Source organism: Aquarana catesbeiana, linkage group LG05 (genome assembly GCF_042186555.1).
Source record: "Aquarana catesbeiana isolate 2022-GZ linkage group LG05, ASM4218655v1, whole genome shotgun sequence".
Lineage (NCBI taxonomy): Eukaryota > Metazoa > Chordata > Amphibia > Anura > Ranidae > Aquarana > Aquarana catesbeiana.
Genome location: NC_133328.1, coordinates 34,810,707 through 34,832,756, shown reverse-complemented (window position 1 = coordinate 34,832,756; position 22,050 = coordinate 34,810,707). Strand labels below are relative to the sequence as shown.

The window sequence follows — 22,050 nt, the reverse complement described above, 5'->3', positions numbered from 1 at the left end:
ATAGGAGAGAGGAGGAGGAGGAGGCACATCACCAATGAGGCAGGATGCCCTCCAGGGGCCAGCGTGCAGGGCGCTCCTGTCTCTGCGCGTTATTCCAAAAGTTCTTTGGCGTGGGCCTTTTTTGAGACGAGTGCATCAGATGGCACCGCTGCTATTTGCAACATATGTCTCAAGCGTATTTTGCGTGGCCAAAACATCTCCCGCTTGGGCACCACATGCTTGACCAGACATATGTTGACCTGCCATGCAGTTCGTTGGCAAGCGTACCTAAAAGACCCACACCAAAAAACAAAGAGGACCTCTCCTTACTCCTCATCAGCTGGGTTCTCCAACCCCACTATACCTTCAGTCCTCTCTGAGACCTGCATTGAGAGGAATGAAGGTGTAGAATTAGGTGTGTCACAGCCAAGTACTTGCGGGCAATCTGCTATTGGTACACCGACGTCAGATTGTACCAGGCAAATTTCCCTGCCCCAGCTGCTTCACCACAGAAAGAAGTTCACTCCCAGCCATCCACATGCCCAGCGGTTGAATGCTAGCTTGGCAAAATTGCTAGCACTTCAACTGCTACCTTTTCTATTGGTAGACTCTACCCCCTTCCGTGAGTTTGTGGAATGGGCGGTTCCTCAGTGGCAGGTCCCCAAACGCCACTATTTCTCACGGAAGGCGATTCCGACTCTCTACCGGCATGTGGAAGGCAATGTCTTGGCCTCGCTGGACAGGGCGGTCAGCAGTAAGGTGCATATTACCGCTGACTCATGGTCCAGCAGGCATGGACAGGGATGTTACCTAAGTTTCACGGCACATTGGGTGACTCTGCTGGCAGCTGGGAAGGATGCAGGACAAGGTGCAGTAATGTTGGAGGGTGTTCCGCCACCACTCCTCCAAAATCTCACTACTAGTGATTCTGACATACCTCTCTCCTCCACCCCCTCCACTTCTTCTTCCTCCATGGCCTCTTCCTGTGCTGATTTGACTTCAGAACCAGTGGTGCTCCACAGGCGTTCAAGGGGCTATGCAAGTACGCAGGCAAAAAGATGCCTTGCGGTGCTTGAGCTGGTGTGCTTGGGGGACAGGAGCCACACTGGGGCAGAGGTTCTGTCAGCTCTGCAGGGGCAGGTTCAGAGGTGGTTGATGCCACACCAACTTAAGGCAGGAATGGTGGTTTGCGACAATGGCACCAACCTCCTCTCCGTCCTCCGACAGGGACAAATACCCATGTGCCCTGTTTGGCTCACGTTCCTTAACTTGGTGGTACAGCAGTTCTTGGGCAGGTACCCGGGCTTACAGGATGTCCTGAGGCAGGCCAGGAAAGTCTGTGTGCATTTCATATAATATAATATAATATAATGCCAGTGCTCGGCTGGCAGACCTCCAAAACGAATTTAATCTGCCCAAGAACCGCCTAATCTGTGACATGCCCACCAGGTGGAACTCAACGTTGACCATGATGCAGCAGCTTCACACGCAGCAGAGGGCCATCAATGAGTACCTGTGCGACTATGGCACCAGGATAGGGTCAGGGGATGCACTGTCCTGTCACCATTTCAGGAGGCCATGAGGATTTTGAGCAGTGACAGTGCATGCATCAGTGACACTGTCCCCCTTGTCCACCCGTTGGAGCACACACTGCGTTGAATAATAGACAGGGCAATTGAGGCAGAACAGAGGAAGGAAGAGGAGGACTTCCTTAGCTCTCAAGGCCCCCTTTATCCGGACAGTGTTCCTGCGTGCCCGCCAATCACACAGGAAGAGGACGAGGAGGAGGAGGATTGTGTCAGTATGGAGGGGGAGCCTGGCACTCAGCATCAGCAGCAGTCTTTAAGGGATCATTTACAGTCCCAAGAAACACATGGACTTGTACGTGGCTGGGAGGAGGTGGCTGCGGATCATGTCGTCCTTAGTGACCCAGAGGACTTCGGACCGAATGCCTCAGCAAACCTACGCTGCATGGCCTCTCTGATCCTGCAAAGCCTGCAGAAGGATCCTCGTATTCGTGGTATCAAGGAGAAGAAACAATACTGGCTGGCAACCCTCCTTGATTCACGTTACAAGGGTAAGGTTGCGGACCTTATCTTGCCGTCTCAGAGGGAGCAGAGGATGAAACATCTTTGGGAAGCCTTGCAGAAAGGTCTGTGCAACGCGTTCCCAGAGACTGGGAGGTTACAAACTCCTGTTTCTGGGCAACGTGTTGCTGAGGCTTCGGTCAATCAAAGAAGGAGCGGTGGAGAAGGTGGCCGTCTGACCGATGTGTTCAGACAATTTTTTAGTCTGCAGCCCCAAGGTATGATCAGTTTCAGCAACCATCGCCAGCGTCTGTTTTACATGGTGCAGAAATACGTAGGGGCAAGATCTGACTTGGACACCTTTCCCACCGAATATCCTCTGGGTTACTGGGTCTTGAGGATGGATCACTGGCCAGAGCTTGCACAGTATGCAATTGAGCTACTGGCTTGTCCTGCATCCAGCGTTCTTTTGGAATGCACATTCAGTGCTGCTGGAGGCTTTGTAACCCATCACAGGGTGCGTCTGTCCACCGACTCGGTCGATCGACTGACCTTCATAAAAATGAATCAGTCTTGGATCACCACCAGCTACCAAGCACCTGATGCTGATGTAACCGAATAATTTTTTTTGAAATGTCAGATCCCTTCAAAGACTGCCTATGCTGATGCTGAGTGACTATCCTGTTATGCTGAGTAATTATCCTCTTCCGCCTCAATGATCATGCTGATAACTTGTAAAAACATTTTTGGTTCTGGGCGCCGCCACCAGTGCCTAAGGCCCAATTTTTCAGCCCCTGTTTAACAGGGGCGTGTAATTACAATTTTTGATGCAATTCTGTGCAGCAGGGCTAGTTCCTGTGCTCCAACTAGAGTATCTGTAAGGGGTTGCAGTGTTGTGGCACCAGCACCAGTGCCTAAGCCCCAATTTTTCAGGCCCTGTTTAACAGGGGCATGTAATTACAATTTTTGATGCAATTCTTTGCAGCAGGGCTAGTTCCTGCGCTCCAGCTAGAGTATCTGTGAGGGGTTGCAATGTTGTGGCACCAGTGCCTAAGGACCAATTTTTCAGCCCCTGTTCAACAGGGACATGTAATTAGAATTCTTGATCTAATATTTCACAGCAGGGCCTATTTCTGCGCCCACCAGGAGTAACTGTGAGGACTTACAGTGTTGTGGCTCCAGCACCACCACCACCAAAGGCCCAATTTTTCTGCCCCTGTTCAACAGGGGCATGTAATTACAATTCTTGATCTAATATTTCACAGCAGAGCCCTGTGAGGGCTTACAGTGTTGTGGCAAAAACAACACCTAATGCTGCGTACACACGATCGGACTTTACGGCCGACTTTGCCCGCCGGACTTTTCTACGTACTTTACGACAGACTTTCCGAATGAACGGACTTGCCTACACACGATCAACCAAAGTCCGATGGATTCATTTGTGATGAGGTACGACCGGACTAAAACAAGGAAGTTCATAGCCAGTAGCCAATAGCTGCCCTAGCGTGGCTTTTTGTCCGTCGAACTAGCATACAGACGAGCGGACTTTTCGACCGGACTCGATTTTGATGGATTGATTTAAAACATGTTTCAAATCTAAATCTATCCAACTTTTGAGCAAACAAAGTCCGCTGGAGCCCACACATGATCGAATTGTCCGACGAAATCCAGTACGCCAGACCAAGTCTGCCTTAAAGTCCGCTCGTGTGTACGCGGCATAAGGCCCAAATTTCTGCTGAGTATATAGGGCAGGCCCCTACTTTCAAACATCCAAATTACAAATGACTCCTAATTGCAAACGGAAGGAGACAACGGGAAGTGAGATGAAATCTACCCCTAGGAAGGGAAATTCTCTCCTGTAAGAGTTAATATGGAAAAAAACTTTTCTCCTTTACACTGATGCTTTATCACCAATCCTTGTTTCACTAAAAACCCCAAATTTTCAAAAAACATTTGTCATTGGGACAAAAAGTGAGGTGAAATCTTCTGAAGAGGAGCACAGACAGCAAAACAAATGTCACGGGTGATAACCCTTCCCTATGTTTTCCAAAAAGCTTAAAATAGATTTTTTGGCTGGAGCTAAACACGTTAAAAATGTACTAGTTTAAAATTATAAACAGATTCTACTTAACAAACCTAAAGTCCCTGCCTTGTTTGCACCGCCTCTATACTGCTGTTCAGAGTATATAGGGCCTGGGGGCCCCACACCTTTCCTTTTTTAATTGGGGTGCGGGGTTCCCCTTAATATCCATACAAGGTAATGGACTGGGGGGTACCCATGCCGTTTGTCTCACTGATTTTCATCCATATTGCCAGGACCTGACATTACATTAAAGCCGCAAGCAGTTTTAAATGACATTTATTCCTTTAAAAATGTCATTTTGTGCAGGGACTGTTCTAAGCATGGGAAACACATGCCACTTTACAGGCATACTATAGACACCCCCCAGGTACGATATTTAAAGGAATATTTCACTTTTTTTTTTACTTTAAGCATCATTAAAATCACTGCTCCCGAAAAAACTGACGTTTTAAAAAAAATTTTTTGCATTGATCCATGTTCCCTGGGGCAGGACCCGGGTCTCCAAACCCTTTTTTAGGACAATACCATGCAAATTAGCCTTTAACCCCTTCCCGCCGAGCGTACACATATATGCGGCCCCAAATACCTGGGCTTTTTTCCGTGGGGCCGCATATATGTGTACATGTATTCTGGACGGGATCGCGCCGGATCGCGTGCACGTAGCGAGGAGAGGGGAATGTCAGTTTCAGCCTCGGGTCTTGGACTAATGATTGACAGGTGGGAGAACCCACCCCCAGTCACGTGATCACTGTGACAGCCAATCACAGCGAGCACATGAATGGGAAGCCTGTCAAACAGCTTCCGAGTATCTCTTTCTCCTCAGATCGTCTGTGAGGAAACTGATACAGTGTTACCTCCACTGAGATCTTTCTCTGAGTAAAAAAAAAAAAGTAAAATACCTTATCAACCCACAATAGGTCTCAGATTAGGCTCTGATCACCCCTGTTAGCATTAGTTAAGTTAGATGCAGTGACAGCTTCAGTTCAGTAACAGTGACAGTTTCAGTTTTAGAATATTTTGTATTGTCAGTAGTGTCAGTGTCAGTAGTCTGAGTGTTAGCCGTTCATCTCAGCGTTAGCGCATTTGTCACAGTTCATCTCAGCGTTAGCGTCTGTCACAGTTCATATCAGCGTTAGCACTTGTCACAGTTCATCTCAGCGTTAGCGTCTGTCACAGTTCATCTCAGCGTTAGCGTCTGTCACAGTTCATCTCAGCGTTAGCGTCTGTCACAGTTCAACTCAGCGTTAGCGCTTGTCACAGTTCATCTCAGCGTTAGCGTCTGTCACAGTTCATCTCAGCGTTAGCGTCTGTCACAGTTCATATCAGCGTTAGCGTCTGTCACAGTTCATATCAGCGTTAGCGTCTGTCACAGTTCATCTCAGCGTTAGCGCTTCTGTCACAGTTCATCTCAGCGTTAGCGCTTCTGTCACAGTTCATCTCAGCGTTAGCGCTTCTGTCACAGTTCATCTCAGCGTTAGCGCTTCTGTCACAGTTCATCTCAGCGTTAGCGCTTCTGTCACAGTTCATCTCAGCGTTAGCGCTTCTGTCACAGTTCATCTCAGCGTTAGCGCTTCTGTCAAAGTTCATCTCAGCGTTAGCGTTTCTGTCACCGGTGTTTTATTTAAAAAATAAAAAAAATTATATATATATAAGTTTTACATTTATTACTGTTTTAGTGTGTGGGGTGTAGTTTGTGCCCATAATGCCCGCATTTGTGTATGCGCAAGTGTGAGTTAGTGCCTCGACCAGTATCAGTGCTCCTGTCAGTGTCGTTGATAGGGTCAGTGTTTTAGGAAAAAAGTTTTAGATTTCGGTATTTTACAATATATAACAAAAAGGTTTACTTTTGCATAGTTGTAGAGTGCCTTAAAAAAAATGGCAAGTAGGCGGTATACTGCTGAGGAGGCATATGCCCTCCTGTGCTCGAACAGTGAAGCTGAGTTGGGCTCAGAAGATGAGAATTTCATTTGTGACAGTGAAAGTGTCACTTCAGGCAGCTCTTCTGACTATGAAAGGCCTGTTACTAGCAGGCAGCAAGAGGACGTACAGGGTAGCACCCCATCAGTTGCACAGCAGTACACCTCTCAGTGGATACCAGCGAGCTCTTTTACCCCTCAAATACCAACATTTACAGCCTCACCAGGCATAAATATCAATGTTGAAAATTTTGGCCCTGTGGATTTCTTCAAGATATTTGTGGATGACGAGCTCCTACAGCACATGGTTGATCAAACTAACCTTAATGCCACCCAGTTTATAGCACAACACCCGACATCTTCTCACAGGAGGAGATGGGTGCCAACACACCTTACAGAATTCAGAATTGTACTGGGTGTGTTACTCAACATGGGCCTAGTCCGAAAGCCTACAATTCGGCAGTATTGGACCTCTAGTCCCATCCATGCCACGCCAGCTTTTCCTGGAGTTATTTCAAGAGACCGCTTTGAAGCATTACTGCGCTTTTTGCATTTTAATGATAATTTGCAGTGTCCCCCAAGCAGTGACGCTAGATATGACCGCCTGTTCAAACTGCGGCCCCTAATTTCTTTTCTGTCTAATAAATTTTCAGTGGTTTATACCCCGGACAAAAATATTTCTATTGATGAATCCCTGATGAATTTTAAAGGCCGGCTGCATTTTAAGCAGTTCATACCATCCAAACGTGCCCGGTGTGGCATAAAATTTTACAAACTGTGCGAAAGCACAACAGGATATACATTTGGATTTCTGATCTATGAAGGACGGGACAGACTACTCAACCCCCAGGGCTGCCCAGATGATCTTGGAGTCAGTGGGAAACTTGTCTGGCACCTGATCCAACCTCTGCTCCACCAAGGCTACCATCTTTACGTCGATAACTACTACAGCAGTGTGCCACTTTTTAGATCTCTGCATGCTGCTGGCACAGGAGCATGTGGGACCATCCGGAAAAACCGCAAAGATTTTCCACAGCAGCTGGTGAGACAACATTTGCAGAGAGGCACATCACTCAGCTACCAACAGGAGGAAATGATGGCTGTCAAATTCTCAGACAGAAAAGACGTCTATATGCTGACAACAATCCACCCAGAGGGCACAGTGACTGTAACAGAACGGGGGTCAGCTACACAGAAAGAAAAGCCACTGTGCGTTATTGCATACAACAAATACATGGGTGGAGTTGACCTCTCTGACCAGATCTTGCAGCCCTACCTGGTGCAGAGGAAATCTAAAACCTGGTACAAAAAAATTGCAATATACCTTATCCAGGTGGCTATCCACAATTCATTTGTCCTTTATAAAAAATCTGGTGGTACTGACACCTTCCTGCAGTACCAGGAAAAAATTATAGAACACCTGATGTTTCAAGCAGACCCCAGACAACCTGCAGAATCAGAGGATGTAAGGAGACTAACAGAAAGACACTTTTTGTGTCCTATCCCAATCACAGCAAGCAACAAATTCCCCAGGAAGAAGTGTCGCGTGTGTGGCAAAAAGGGCAAAAGATGCGATACTCGTTACCACTGTCCCACGTGCCCTTCCAATCCAGGCTTGTGCATCCACCCTTGTTTTGAAATTTACCACACCATCCCACATTATTAGAAACCAGAAATATCGTGAGGGAGGAGGTTAACGTTTGCCGTATTTCTTCCCTTTCATAAAATAATGTCAGTCATTTAGGCAGCATTTTGCGCAGGGTTTTGGGTTAGACTTCAAAGGAGAAATTCACCTTCACAAAAAAAATGTACATTTTTTGCAGGTAAAAAGAAAATGCATTTTTTTGTCTTTGTTAGGAGCCTGTAAAGCATTGCACCCATGGTCAGCAGATCGTGGGAGTAATTACATGTTCCTGCGGACTGCCTGTATAGCTGACTGCCCGAACCTCCGATATGGGCAGACAGTTACACAATGACAGGAAGCATCAATGAACTACCTAGAGATCTCAACATCGCCCTGGTAGTTCATTGAGAACTACAAGCCGACAGCCGCAAAGGTTGTCGGCTTGTAGTTTTCACATTCGATCACATTAGATTGTGACAGTGAGCAGGGGATTTTCTCCCCCTGCTCACTGTCACAAAAACAGGGGATCAGGAGGGTATGGGGGCAGATGTAACATGTTACACCCATATTGAGGGTGTAACATGTAACATGTTACAAAAGGTGAACTTATCCTTTTAAAAAGTAACATCACACTGCAGAGTGTCTGTAATGTATACATTGATAATTAGACTTGGATGAATTGCCCTCTCTGAATGCAACATATTTTTGGATCCTGCTATGGGTAAAAACAACACATATTGCACACGTATTTAGTATCCCCATGTGCGTTAGAAGTAGGAGAATTTATTTTGGGTTGATTTTTGGTGGTGGGTCAAAGTAATGGCACAAAATATATAGCTAAATTGAAACATTTGTGAAAAAAATGCAATTTATGTTTTTGCCTACCAAATTCAAAATTATTCCCACAAAAATTGAGAGGCTAAAAACCCAAGATTTACCCCTAGATAGATACCTTAGGGGGTCTTGATTGCAAAATGGAGTGATTTGGGGGGTAATTCCATTATTTGGATACCACAATGTGTCTGTAATGAATTCATAGTACCTGAAATGTTAACTTGGATTAATTGCACTCCTAAAGGCAAAATGTGCACTATGGTTTCTGAGCCCAATTATGGGTACAAACAACATATAACACACACATATGTGGCATATTTATTCATAGTAGTAATAGAAGAAGTTATTTTGGGTTGTTTTTTAGTGGTGGGTCATGGTAGCGACAAAACATATACAGCCAAAATGTAAAAACTGTTATTTTTTTTACCTTTTTGGCTAGTTTTCCTTTAATAACAAAACAAAATTCACGAGTTATGCAATAACATTTACCACCAAAAGAAAGCCTAATGTGCCCTGAAAAAAACAAGGTACAATTCATCTGGATACACTAAGCATGTCAAAATTGCAAAACTGCTTTCAGGCATTAAGGTTTGTTTTACCCTTAGGCATGAAAGGGTTAAAATGAGCACTTTTTATTTCGAACGTTTGAGTCCCATAGACGTTAATGGGGTTCTAACGTTCGTGTAAATTTTCGGTCCATTCGCAGGTTCTGGTGTGAACCGAACCGGGGGGTGTCCGGCTCATCCCTAGTGATTGGTCATAGACAGGGCCAATCACAGTGCACTGTACCATGTGATAGCTGTGGCCAATTATAGCTCTCCCAGTAGTGCATAATGGCTATGAATGGATGCCATTAATACAAAATGATCTTCTAACAGTTATGCCCCGTACACACGGTCGGACTTTGTTCGGACATTCCGACAACAAAATCCTAGGATTTTTTCCGACGGATGTTGGCTCAAACTTGTTTTGCCTACACACGGTCGCACAAAGTTGTCGGAATTTCTGATCGACAACCACGCGGTCACGTACACCACGTACGACGAGACTAGAAAAGGCCGGTTCAGAACCAAGCGCGGCACCCTTTGGGCTCCTTTTGCTAATCTCGTGTTAGTAAAAGTTTGGTGAGAGACGATTCGCGCTTTTTCAGACTCGTGGCTTTCAGATCGTTTTCTGCCGTTCAGTTTGTGCTTGTGGGTTTGTATCTGCTCTTCAGTGCGTGCAGCAAGTTCCGCGTGACTTTAAGGAGTCATTGTATTCTTGTTCGTTCGTTACTGGTTTTCAGGTCGCTCTTCACAGGCCTTGCTGTTCTTCAGTGCGTTCTGTTACTTCGTTCTGAGCAGCCGACCGTTTTCTAGCCATGTTTCGTATGCGTACTCCTCGTAGAGTTCGTGCTGTGCGGGGGCTTGGTGTTGGGGTCCTGACCTTGACACAAGTCCAGTCCATGAACAGGGTGGGGAGGAGTTCATGGACCAAGAATTGGTTGCTTCAGCGTGACCAGTTCTGTCATATGCCTTTGCTCCGTGAGATCCGTGAGAATAATCCTGATGATTTCAGGAACTTTCTCAGGATGACGGACCCCGTATTTCACCGTTTGTTGGCTTCGCTGACCCCCTATATCAGCAGGCAGGATACCTGCATGAGGCAAGCCATCACTCCGGAGCAGAGGTTGGTCGCTACCTTGCGGTATTTGGCCACAGGGAGAAGCCTGCAGGACCTCAAGTTCTCGACAGGCATCTCCCCCCAGGCTCTTCTTTGTGGACATTTACTGCTTGTGTTTGTTTGAGCTGACCCTGACAGAAATGTGTGGAGTGCAGAAAATGTCGTGATTGTGTAACCTTACAAAGCACTGTTGGCTGTTATTTACTAAATGCAAAGACACTTTTCACTACAAGTGCTCTTGCAACTGCACTGAAACTGCACTTGTAGTGCAAAGTGGATTAGCCCTTAGGAAATAACCCCCATTTTCTCATCAAACAACAATTACATCACCCCAAAAGTGTTGTAGCGTTGAGACAATAATCCACACATTCTTGATGAGCAATCTTTTTAATACCTGCACAATCACATGTGCATTTACCAAAGGTTTTTCTGACAAACCAACATGTTTGTTGTATATCAATTTTTGTGGTGTCATTATCCAAAATCAAAATGTGCATTTTATAGAAAACAGGCCTGTGTAAAACCAACAGGAAAGACACAAATCTTGATCTTACAAAGTTCACATTTGGTAGAACTTGAAGGCAATATCAGACATGAGTATTTAGGAACTGTGTTTGATATTGCGTTCAGATGGGGGGAAATCACCCCAGGAAAAGCCAAATTTGGAAGATGCACACAAATTTCACAATGTCAACATGTGATATCTGCCATCACGGGGGATCAAGGGACGTGTTTTGGGGGAGAAAGCCCTTCCTCACCGCTACTTTATTATTGAGGAAGGGGTTGCACCCCCAAAACGCGTCCATTGATCTCCCGTAATGGCAGATAGCACATGTTGACACACTGTGTGCATCCTCCAAATTTGGCTTTGGGAAAAATCACAAAAACATTTCGCACATTGTAGCACACAAAAGAAGAAAGTGATTTGGAGGGGCTTTAAACTCGCCCCAAAACATCAATGATGTTTTTATATTTTGGAATAACATCATTGATGTTTTGCTTGATGTTTTCCAATTGTAAATTACACCCCATGATCTCCCCGATCACGATCTGGGCACTTTCGGATGTGAAAGGATCTTCATCCACAACCTCACGATCACCTAAAAAGAGACGAACCCCAAAATAAATTAGGTTTCCCAAAAAATGCCGCCATCCATCTCTTATCTGAGCCTGTGGTCGCAGACACTCACCTGTTGTGGTGACTAGTTCCACCACATCTTCTTCCTCCTGCTCATCTTGTGTTGGGGGGATTTCCCCTTCTTCCAGAGGGGGGGGCTCTGGTCTCCTCAGATGAGGGGTGTCCTCCGAGTCTTTTCTCCCCTATGTAAAACAAAAATGGTATAATTAGCACACAGATATTTGATGGAAGAACTATAAAGATGAAACATTGCTTGGAAGTGAGGTACAATTGTCTATTTTAGCAGAGTTCCAAGATGTAGCTTTTTTAGTGTCCTTTGTCAAGCTGCAATACTTTACCTGTTTAGTACAAGCTTCACAGATGTTTCCCCCCCTATAGTATACACTGGAGCACAGGTGTGGCCCCCCTAATAAAAATGGTGTTCTTGTGTCCCACACTAGTGCTCCAGTGTCCAGATGTGAAAACAGCTGCTGAGTGTCCTCTCCTTACACACAATCTAGTTGGCATTTCATTCTAGTAACAAAGCCATCTACACAACCCAATTCTTTGAAGCCAAGTATAGGGCGTCAAAATGGTGGCCAAATGCATATGGGCTAAACAATGGTATTTTATAGTCCGAAATAAAAATGTGTGATCCAAACGAATAATGTGCCCATGAACATGAAAGTTGCCATTTTAAACTGTACAACAGTTCCTAAAAGCACATGGAGCAGCACGAACGTAATAAACACAAGAACAATAGGAACACAGCACAAATACTTACTTTTTTGCAGCACTCTCCGGATCTTTCTGTACTGCTCATGTTCTCGTAATTTCAGGTCCGACCACCGCTTTCTGAGCTGATCTTTCGATCATCGTACCCCGAATTTCCGGTGCAGACTCCTGACCACTTTCGCCATGATCTTGGCCTTTCGGACATTGTGGTTGGGGTAAGGCCCATACTTTCCATCATAGTCGGCCTTCTTCAGGATGTCCACCATCTCCAACATCTCCCCAAAGGACATATTTGAGTCCTTTAATCTCCTTCTGGATTGGGACGTTTCAGGCTCTGGCCTTTCCTCCCCCTCCTCCTCGTTGCTGTAATTAGCACGATCCTGCTGTCTATCCGCCATGTGCTCTTCCTCCACTGCGCCGAACGAAAAGGGGCGGGGAATAGAATAGAAAGAACGTCTGGGGCGGGCGGAGTTATACGCATGCGCAGTGTGTATAAATCGTAACGCGCGCGTCTTACGTTTGATCTGTGAGCAGAGGAAGGAGCATCGGAGACGCCGATCGTGCTAACGAAGGTAGGATCTAAACTTGGGCCTATACTGCTTCGAAATTGAAGCCTATATTGTAACAAGATTAGGGGAGTTTGGCCTGACATTAGGGTTTGTCTTGTGTTGTGTCTTGCAGAGAAAATGGATGGGTTCAACGACCACAATTTCCTGCCCCTGTTCATTGACAAATACAGGGAGCTGCCCTGTCTGTGGCAAGTCAGACACCCCCACTATAACCACAAACAGAAGAGGCAGGCAGCGCTGGAGAAACTGCTGGAGTTGGTGAAGCCGGTGGTCCCCACAGCAACCATCCCTTATTTAAAAGCTAAAATTGGTGGCCTGAGGAGCACTTATCTTAGGGAGCGCAAGAAGGTCACAGATTCCCAGAGGTCCGGAGCTGCAGCAGATGACATTTATGTCCCCAGGCTGTGGTACTATGAGAGACTGCGATTTCTGTCAGACCACACTGAAGTCAGGGAATCCCTCTCCACTCTTCCTTCCACGCTTCCTTCCATACCAGCTGAGGCTTCCGATGTACAACCTGGGCCTTCCAGCCAGGAAGAAGTGGAGGAGCCCAGCTGGAGTCAGGTATAGCATTCTTCTACAGATTTCTGGGCAATAAATAAATGATGTTTACTAGATGTTATTTTTGATCACTAATTGCTGATTAAAAAAAGTGTTTTACATATCAATAGACAGTAGTGGGCACCCAAAATTGGGACAAGAATGAAAACTGCTGGGCTCAGAAGGATAGTCTGTTATATTTGTTAACATTCAATTTGCAGCAGTCAGGAGGTGAAAATTGTGTGTGATTGATGAATAAAAAACTAAAACTATGTCCCTTTTTCATACACAGGAAGACCTCAGCCAGGAGAAGGCTGTGGAATGTGGCAGTCAGGAGGAGGCGGGGATTAGTGGCAGTCAGGAGGAGGCGGGGGTTAGTGGCAGCCAGGAGGAGGCGGGGCTAAATGTCAGCCAAGAGAAGCCTGGGACAAGTCGCAGCCTGACTGAGTCTCAGGTTCCTCCCCTCTGCCTGCCATACAAAAGGGCCAGGAAGGCCACTCCCAGTCCTGTGCAGGATTCAGCATACAGGCTGATCCAGGAGGCTTCGGCGTCCCTCAGAGCCTTCCCCAGTCCTGAAGAGGCCTTTGCCTGCATGGCTGCCACCAAATTGCAGGGCATGCAGGAGGGCCAACGCAAGATCTCTGAGGACCTGATTTATAAAGTCCTACGTAAGGGGGAGAGTGGGGAACTGACACACAAGACGAATGTCATTGATAGGGACGATCCTTCTCCTCCTCCTCCTCCTCCTGCTGCCACAACTCCACCACCACAGCCAAAGGCTGAAAGGAAGCGTGGAAAGAAGACCAAAGAGTGATTGCCCTGGGTTCAGTCTGGTCTGACAGAAGATGCAGTCTCTCGTATGACCACAGCCTGGGGACACAGATGTCATCTGCTGCTTTCCGGATCTCTGGGACTTCTGGACCAGACTGCCCTCCCTTAGATAAGGACTCCTCAGGCCACCAATTTTGCTTATAAATAATTGATGTCTGCCCTGGGGGTCCAAGGCTTCACCCACTTCTGCAGTTTCTCCAGCGTTGCCTCCCTCTTTGTTTATAGTTGTGACCCCTTAATAAAATTTAGTTAGGTAAATTCTACTCTCCTGTGTGTGTTTTCATCCAAAAAGGACAGTTTGTTGGTGACGATTCAGGTACATTTCTAACATAAAATGTGAAATTAACAAGGGACAACAACACCAAACAATCTCCTACAGATTAAATAGAACAACATATTAGTGCTGTTGTGGGAACTTGTCACAAAAAACACACAAACATTTTCGGAAGTACAAATCAAAATCACCAAAAAAAAAAAAAATATGTTGTCAGATGTGAGAAATCAAAATATATTGAGGGAATCCCGAGAAATAGTAACGAAATAAGTTTGTGAGAAGTGTGTGTGAATATGAGCAGCAAAACGACTTAATTCTTGTCACATTATAAAGAAGAAGAGAGTGCGCTGTATTAAACCATTTTTAACATTGCAGCGTGACGAAAGTGCTGTATCCATTACGAACGCTAAGTTTACCAGAACGAGCTGTCCCGTGTCGGAATTTCTTCTGAGCATGCGTGGCACTTTGTGCGTCGGAACAGGCCACACACGGTCGGAATTGACGCGATCGGATTTTGTTGTCGGAAAATTTTATCTCCTGCTGTCCAACTTTGTGTGTCGGAAAATCCAATGGAAAATGTCCGATGGAGCCCACACATTTCCGACAACACGCTCCGATCGGACATTGTCCATCGGAAAATTGGACCGTGTGTACGGGGCATTACTGTTACTGTTCTAAGCAATAATACTATTAAAAAAAATCTATGGTAACACTGCATTGCTCTGGTCACAGTATGTAGCAAAAAGATTATAAAGAAAGGAAAAAAATGTAAAAAAAAGTAAAAAATTTTTTTTCATACTGTCATCAGTCAGTATCCCTGATCACCACCACACTGGTCATATGATGAAACCGTGCAGCTCTTGTGACAGCATGTTAAAAAAAAGTGGGAAAAAAGCAAATTTATTCATTTTCTTAATTTTCCAAAAAAGTGACAACAAATTACAACTTAAAAATTAAAACTCACCATGCCTCTCTAACCATTTCCATACTGGGCCATAGTAATATGACGCGGCAGGAACATCGTCTCCCTCCGGGTGAACGTCATATGACGTCCGCCTGTTCTCACCGCAGCGCAGTGTTCGGGTATGAGGCAAGTCCCTCGGGACACAGCCCATCGCCGATGAGGGTAAAGAGCCAATAAAAATGTTTCTTTATCACATGACCAGCTGTGTCCAATCACAGCTGATCACATGTGTTGTGCTCATTCTCGCCACTCGTCAAGCCCCCCGCGCAGAGTGGCGATAGGGGATGAGACAGAGCCAATCCCGATCAGGGTAAAGAGCAAATTAAATTGGGTCTTTACCACGTGACCGGCTGTGTCCAATCACAGCCGGTCACAAATGTCAACAAACAGCTTAAAGAGAATAAAATAAATAGAATAGAAAATAAAGGAATAGAATAGAAAAAAAAAAGAATAGACTAGAAAAGAATATAACAGAAAATAAAAGAATATAATATAATAGAGTAAAACAGAACAAAATTGAATAGAAAATAAAACAGAATAGACTAGAATATAATAGCAATGAATAGAATAGAATAGAATAGAATAACATAGAAAGAATATAACCATCTTCTGAAATTCGAATTTCAAATACAATAAATTTGAATTAGAATACATAAGAAAATAATAGAATAGAAAAAAATAGAATAGAAAAAAACAAGAAAGAAATAGACTATAAAAGAATAGAAAAGAATAGAATTAAAAAAAAATAGAATAGAATTGAATCGAAAGAATATAACCTTTTCCCAAAATTCAAACATAATCAATTTGAATGTGAATAGAAAAGAATAGATTAGAATAGAATAGAAAATAACAGAATAGTATAGAAAAAAACAGAATCGAAAGAATATAACCATCTTCCAAAATTAGAATTTTAAATAGAATAAATTTGAATTCAATTAGAAAAAGAATAGAATAGAAAAGAATAGAATAGAAAATAAAATAATAGAATAGAAAAGAATAGACTAGAATAGAATAAATATATAAAAAAAATAGAATTAAACTAGAACTAGAAAAAAGTGTGTACAGTAAATGTGAGCTGAAATAAATTCATACTGAGCAACATACAATGATGACACAATAAAAATACCTGATTTGCAGATGCGTTTGCAGTCATCCTTAGTTTTAAAATTGTTTCCATTTCCGTCACAACCACCAAAGATGAATTCCTTGCAAGTTTTTGTCTTCTTATCATAGTAATAGTGCTCTATGGACGCCTTACATGGACCGGGGTCTGGAGGCTGGTTACAGACTAGAAATGGAAAGAAACAACACATAAATATCAAATAGCAATGGAAGAGATAAATAGTGATAAAGATGACTGTTAGAACCTTACTGAAAAGTTTAATTGAGGATTGACGACACTTGTCCCGCAGTCTTCTTTGGTAAGAAAATTGTTTGCATTTTTGCCATGGCTAAATATCTGGCAAATACCCATCTCCTTATCATGCTTTCACTTTAAGCATTATTAAAATCACTGCTCCCGAAAAAACGGATGGTTTTAAAAATATTTTTTGCATTGATACATGTCCCCTGGGGCAAGACCCGGGTCACCAAACACTTTTTATGACAATAACTTGCATATAAGCCTTTAAAATTAGCACTTTTGATTATTCATGTTCATGTCCCATAGACTTTAACGGTGTTCACTTGTTCGAACAAATTTTTTGCCTGTTTGCATGTTCTACTGCGAACCAAACTGGGGGGTGTTCGGCTCATCCCTAGTGGTGATTACATACCACAGAACAGAAAGTGCTATCTATTAGACATGTGTGGTTTGTTTCATTCCAAATTGAAATTCTGACGAATTTTCATTTTTCAGAAATTCTGATTTATCCGAATTTCCGAATTACAATAGTACCGAATTTAAACAAATCCGAAATAACGAAAAAAAAAATTTGGATGAAATTTTAATTCAAACCGTTTTCAAATCATTTTTGAATATTTTTCTAATCCAATTAGTTTTCAAATTTGAAATCGAAAAGTTTTCAAATTCGAATACGAAACAGTTTTCGAATTTCCAAAGAAAATAAATAGAATAGAAAATAAAGGAAATGAATAGAAAAAAAAGAATAGACTAGAAAAGAATATAACAGAAAATAAAAGAATAGAATATAATAGAGTAAAACAGAGCAAAATTGAATAGAAAATAAAACAGAATAGACTAGAATATAATAGCAATGAATAGAATAACATAGAAAGAATATAACTATCTTCTGAAATTCGTATTTCAAATAGAATAAATTTGAATTAGAATACATAAGAAAATAATAGAATAGAAAAAAATAGAATAGAAAAAACATAATAAATAACAAATAGACTATAAAAGAATAGAAAAGAACAGAATTTAAAAAACAATAGAATAGAATCGAAAGAATGTAACCTTTTCCCAAAATTCAAACATAATCAATTTGAATTTGAATAGAAAAGAATTTGTTAGAATAGAATATAAAATAACAGAATAGTATAGAATAGAAAGAATATAACCATCTTCAGAAATTCGAATTTTAAATAGAATAAATTTGAATTTAATTAGAAAAGGAATAGAATAGAAAAAAATAGAAAAGTATAGAATAGAAAATAAAATAATAGAATAGAAAAGAATAGACTAGAATAGAATAAACAAATAAAAAAACAATAGAATTAACCACTTCCCACCCGGCCACTGCACATATACGGCCGGGTGGGAGCTCCCTCCTTCTGACTGGACGTTCCCGAACGTCCTTCAGAAGGAGCGGGATCACGCGGGCGCGCTCCAGCGCAGCCGCGCGATCCCGATGCACACGTGTCACTCGAACACGCCGCATCTCAGAGCGGCAGGAGGGCAATGTGATTTGCCCTCCTGATCCGCACGATGGCTGTGTGTAATCACAGCCATCGTATAGTAAACAAGGGGGAGGGGGTGGCAGATGACAGGAGATCGCGCCGCCACGTGCCCGCGCAGCGGCGCGATCCCGATCTGCCTGTGTCCCCCAGAGACAGCACAACACAGGAGGGCCCTGTGATTGGCCCTCCTGATCACATGACGACTGTGTCCAATCACAGTCGTCATGTAATGTAAATAGAGAGCGTAGTAACTGCTCTCATCTCTTCCTCTCCTCACACAGAGCCTGTCAGTGAGGAGAGGAAGAGAGATCTGTGCTGCAGCCAGGAGATCAGTGAGTAATAAAGCTGTTTGTCTGCTGTTTACCCACTGATCACTCAGCTAGTGTCCCCAAAACACAGTATCCCCAAAACACAGTGTCCCCAAACAGTGAAAACACCTGTCAGTGAACATCTGCCCGTCAGCAACTGGCACATCTGTCCGCCAACAGTGGGCACATCTGTCCGCCAACAACCGGCACATCAGCCCGTCATTATCAGGCACATCTGCCCGCCTGCCATCAGGCACATCTGCCCGCCATCAGGCACATCTGCCCGCCTGCCATCAGGCACATCTGCCCGCCTGCCATCAGGCACATCTGCCCGCCAGTCATCAGGCACATCTGCCCGCCAGTCATCAGGCACATCTGCCCGCCTGCCATCAGGCACATCTGCCCGCCATCAGGCACATCTGCCCGCCATCAGGCACATCTACCTGCCTGCCATCAGGCACATCTGCCCGCCAGTCATCAGGCACATCTGCCTGCCAGTCATCAGGCACATCTGCCCACCTGCCATCAGGCACATCTGCCCGCCAGTCATCAGGCACATCTGCCCGCCAGTCATCAAGCACATCTGCCCGCCAGTCATCAGGCACATCTGCCCGCCAGTCATCAGGCACATCTGCCCACCTGCCATCAGGCACATCTGCCCGCCAATCATCAGGCACATCTGCCCGCCAGTCATCAAGCACATCTGCCCGCCAGTCATCAGGCACATCTGCCCGCCAGTCATCAGGCACATCTGCCGCCCGCCATCAGGCACATCTGTTGCCCGCCATCTGACACCGTCATCAGCTGACACATCAGCCCGTCATCAGCTGACACATCAGCCTGTCATCAGCTGACACATCAGCCTGTCAACAGCCGACACATCAGCCGCCCACCATCATCAGGCACATCTGCCCGCCTGCCATCAGGCACATCTGCCCGCCAGTCATCAGGCACATCTGCCCGCCAGTCATCAGGCACATCTGCCCGCCTGCCATCAGGCACATCTGCCCGCCATCAGGCACATCTGCCCGCCATCAGGCACATCTACCTGCCTGCCATCAGGCACATCTGCCCGCCAGTCATCAGGCACATCTGCCTGCCAGTCATCAGGCACATCTGCCCACCTGCCATCAGGCACATCTGCCCGCCAGTCATCAGGCACATCTGCCCGCCAGTCATCAAGCACATCTGCCCGCCAGTCATCAGGCACATCTGCCCGCCAGTCATCAGGCACATCTGCCCACCTGCCATCAGGCACATCTGCCCGCCAATCATCAGGCACATCTGCCCGCCAGTCATCAAGCACATCTGCCCGCCAGTCATCAGGCACATCTGCCCGCCAGTCATCAGGCACATCTGCCGCCCGCCATCAGGCACATCTGTTGCCCGCCATCTGACACCGTCATCAGCTGACACATCAGCCCGTCATCAGCTGACACATCAGCCCGTCAACAGCTGACACATCAGCCGCCCACCATCATCAGGCACATCTGCCCGCCCGCCATCAGGCACATCTGCCAGCCACCATCTGCCCACGATCAGGCACATCTGCCCGCCAACATCAGGCACATCTAGCCACCCACCATCTGGCACAGCCGCCCACCATCTGGCACATCTGCAGCCTGCCATCTGACACATCTGCCCGCCAACATGACAAAAAGGTCTTACAGCGCAGAGGAGGCTCTCCAAATACTCCAGAGTATGTCGGACGAGGGAATTCTCTCCATCAGACTCGGATAGTGACTATGAGCCAGTGGAAAGCAGTGGCTCCGAGTTGGAAACAGAGGAAGATACAATCATAACAAGGAGAATCAGGAGAAATGAGCAGGAGGAGGCATTCACCAGCAGCGCAGCACTCCAGGGCATCCACCAGCAGGCATCCACCAGCAGCACAGCACTCCAGGATGATATGCAGGCATCCACCAGCAGCCCAGCACTCCAGGATGATATGCAGGCATCCACCAGTAGCGCAGCACTCCAGGGCATCCACCAGCAGGCATCCATCAGCAGCGCAGCACTCCGGGATAGGCAGGCATCCACCAGCACTTCTGCAACCTTCCTAGAAGATAGGCCAGATGCTAGCAACGGATCCCATCAACGAGGCAGTGCCCATACTAGCCTCCCAGATGTTCTACTGTATCCAACATGGCTGCCCGATACATCAGTAGAACCTGTAATACCCCTTTTCACAGCCCAGCCAGGCCCTCAGATGCAGACGGAAAATGTAACCCCACTTTATTATTTTCATTTATTTTTTACCAATGATCTCCTAACCTACATTGTGGAGCAATGTAATCTATATGCCAGCCAACATATAGCCAACAATCCCAGTTCCTCATATGCCCGTCCTTTTGTTTGGAAACCCCTCACCGTAGACGAATTTAAAATTTTCCTTGGCCTAACCCTCAACATGGGGCTGACAAAAAAAATGAACTCCATTCCTACTGGTCTACCCAACCTATCCACCACATGCCGATCTATTCGTCATTTATGCCCAGAACCCGTTATGAGATGATCATGAGATTTTTACACTTCAATAACAATGCCCAATGCCTCCCTCGAAATCATCCCAGTTACGATAAGTTATTCAAAATTCGGCCCCTAATCAATTTTTTTTGCGCCAGCTTCAAGGAGATGTTTACCCCTGATAGAAACATATGTGTGGATGAATCCCTGGTGCACTTCACCGGAAGACTGGGAATAAAACAATACCTCCCCAGTAAAAGAGCCAGACGTGGGGTAAAATTTTATAAGGTGTGTGACAGGGGCACAGGTTACACATATGATTTTATCATTTATGAGGGAAAAGACAGACAGCTAAACCCCCCTGGATGCCCTACCTACATGGGAACAAGTGGCAAAATTGTCTGGCAGCTGATCCAACCATTACTTGGGAAAGGTTACCACCTTTACGTAGACAATTTCTACACTAGTCTCTCACTTTTCCGCCATTTGTACCTAAAGAACACTGTGGCCTGTGGGACAGCACGGACCAACCGCAAAGGCTTCCCACAAAGATTGGTCGCCAAGAAATTGAAGCAGGGTGAAATGGCCAGTATGCGAACTTAAGAAGTACTAGCGGTGAAGTGGAGAGATAAAAAAAGAGATGTCTACATCCTTTCAACAATACATGACGACACCTTGGTGGAACTTCAGAGAAGAGGAGGCCCCATACAGAAGCCAAAATGTGTGCATGAGTACAACCTATACATGGGGGGGTGGATATGAACGACCAGATGATGCAGCCCTACTTGGCCACCAGGAGATCACTATTTTGGTACAAGAAAGTCGCCATTTATTTGATGCAACTTGCCCTATTTAATTCCTATATCATTTTTTCTAAATGCACCCAAAGTTCCCTACCCTATCTAAAATTCCAAGAAGAAGTTTTCACAGCCCTTCTGTATCCCCAAGGCCAAGCCCCTCAACTAATTCGCTCCGATGCGTTAGCCAGACTCCATGAAAGGCACTTTCCCGAAATCCTCCCTCTTACCCAAACAGGTCGCAAACCCCCAAAAAAATGTTGTGTATGTGCAAGTAGAGGAATTCGCCGCGACACCCGATACTACTGTCCCCAATGTCCCTCCGAGCCAGGGCTCTGTATTGGAACGTGCTATCGGAGCTATCATACTTCACTACACTATTAGTACAGTGAAGATGATTTTTTTCCACTATCTGCCATTTCTGTGAATGACCCGGACTGTTAACGACTATGCCTCTGCCAA

General features: G+C 45.2%; 2 protein-coding genes across 2 annotated transcripts in view; both read right to left on the bottom strand.

Annotated features, from left to right (window-relative positions):
- LOC141144176 (uncharacterized) overlaps positions 1 to 22,050 on the bottom strand; it is a 387,691-nt gene that overhangs the window by 178,173 nt on the left and 187,468 nt on the right. The window lies entirely within an intron of this gene.
- Positions 7,775 to 22,050, bottom strand: part of LOC141145729 (carboxypeptidase inhibitor SmCI-like) — a 35,163-nt gene continuing 20,887 nt past the window's right edge. The window contains exons 5-6 of the mRNA XM_073632619.1: positions 16,282 to 16,443; positions 7,775 to 7,779 (exon numbers count right to left, since the gene is read on the bottom strand). Coding sequence (XP_073488720.1) covers positions 7,775 to 7,779; positions 16,282 to 16,443 — 167 coding nt within the window. The remainder of the gene's footprint in view (positions 7,780 to 16,281; positions 16,444 to 22,050) is intronic.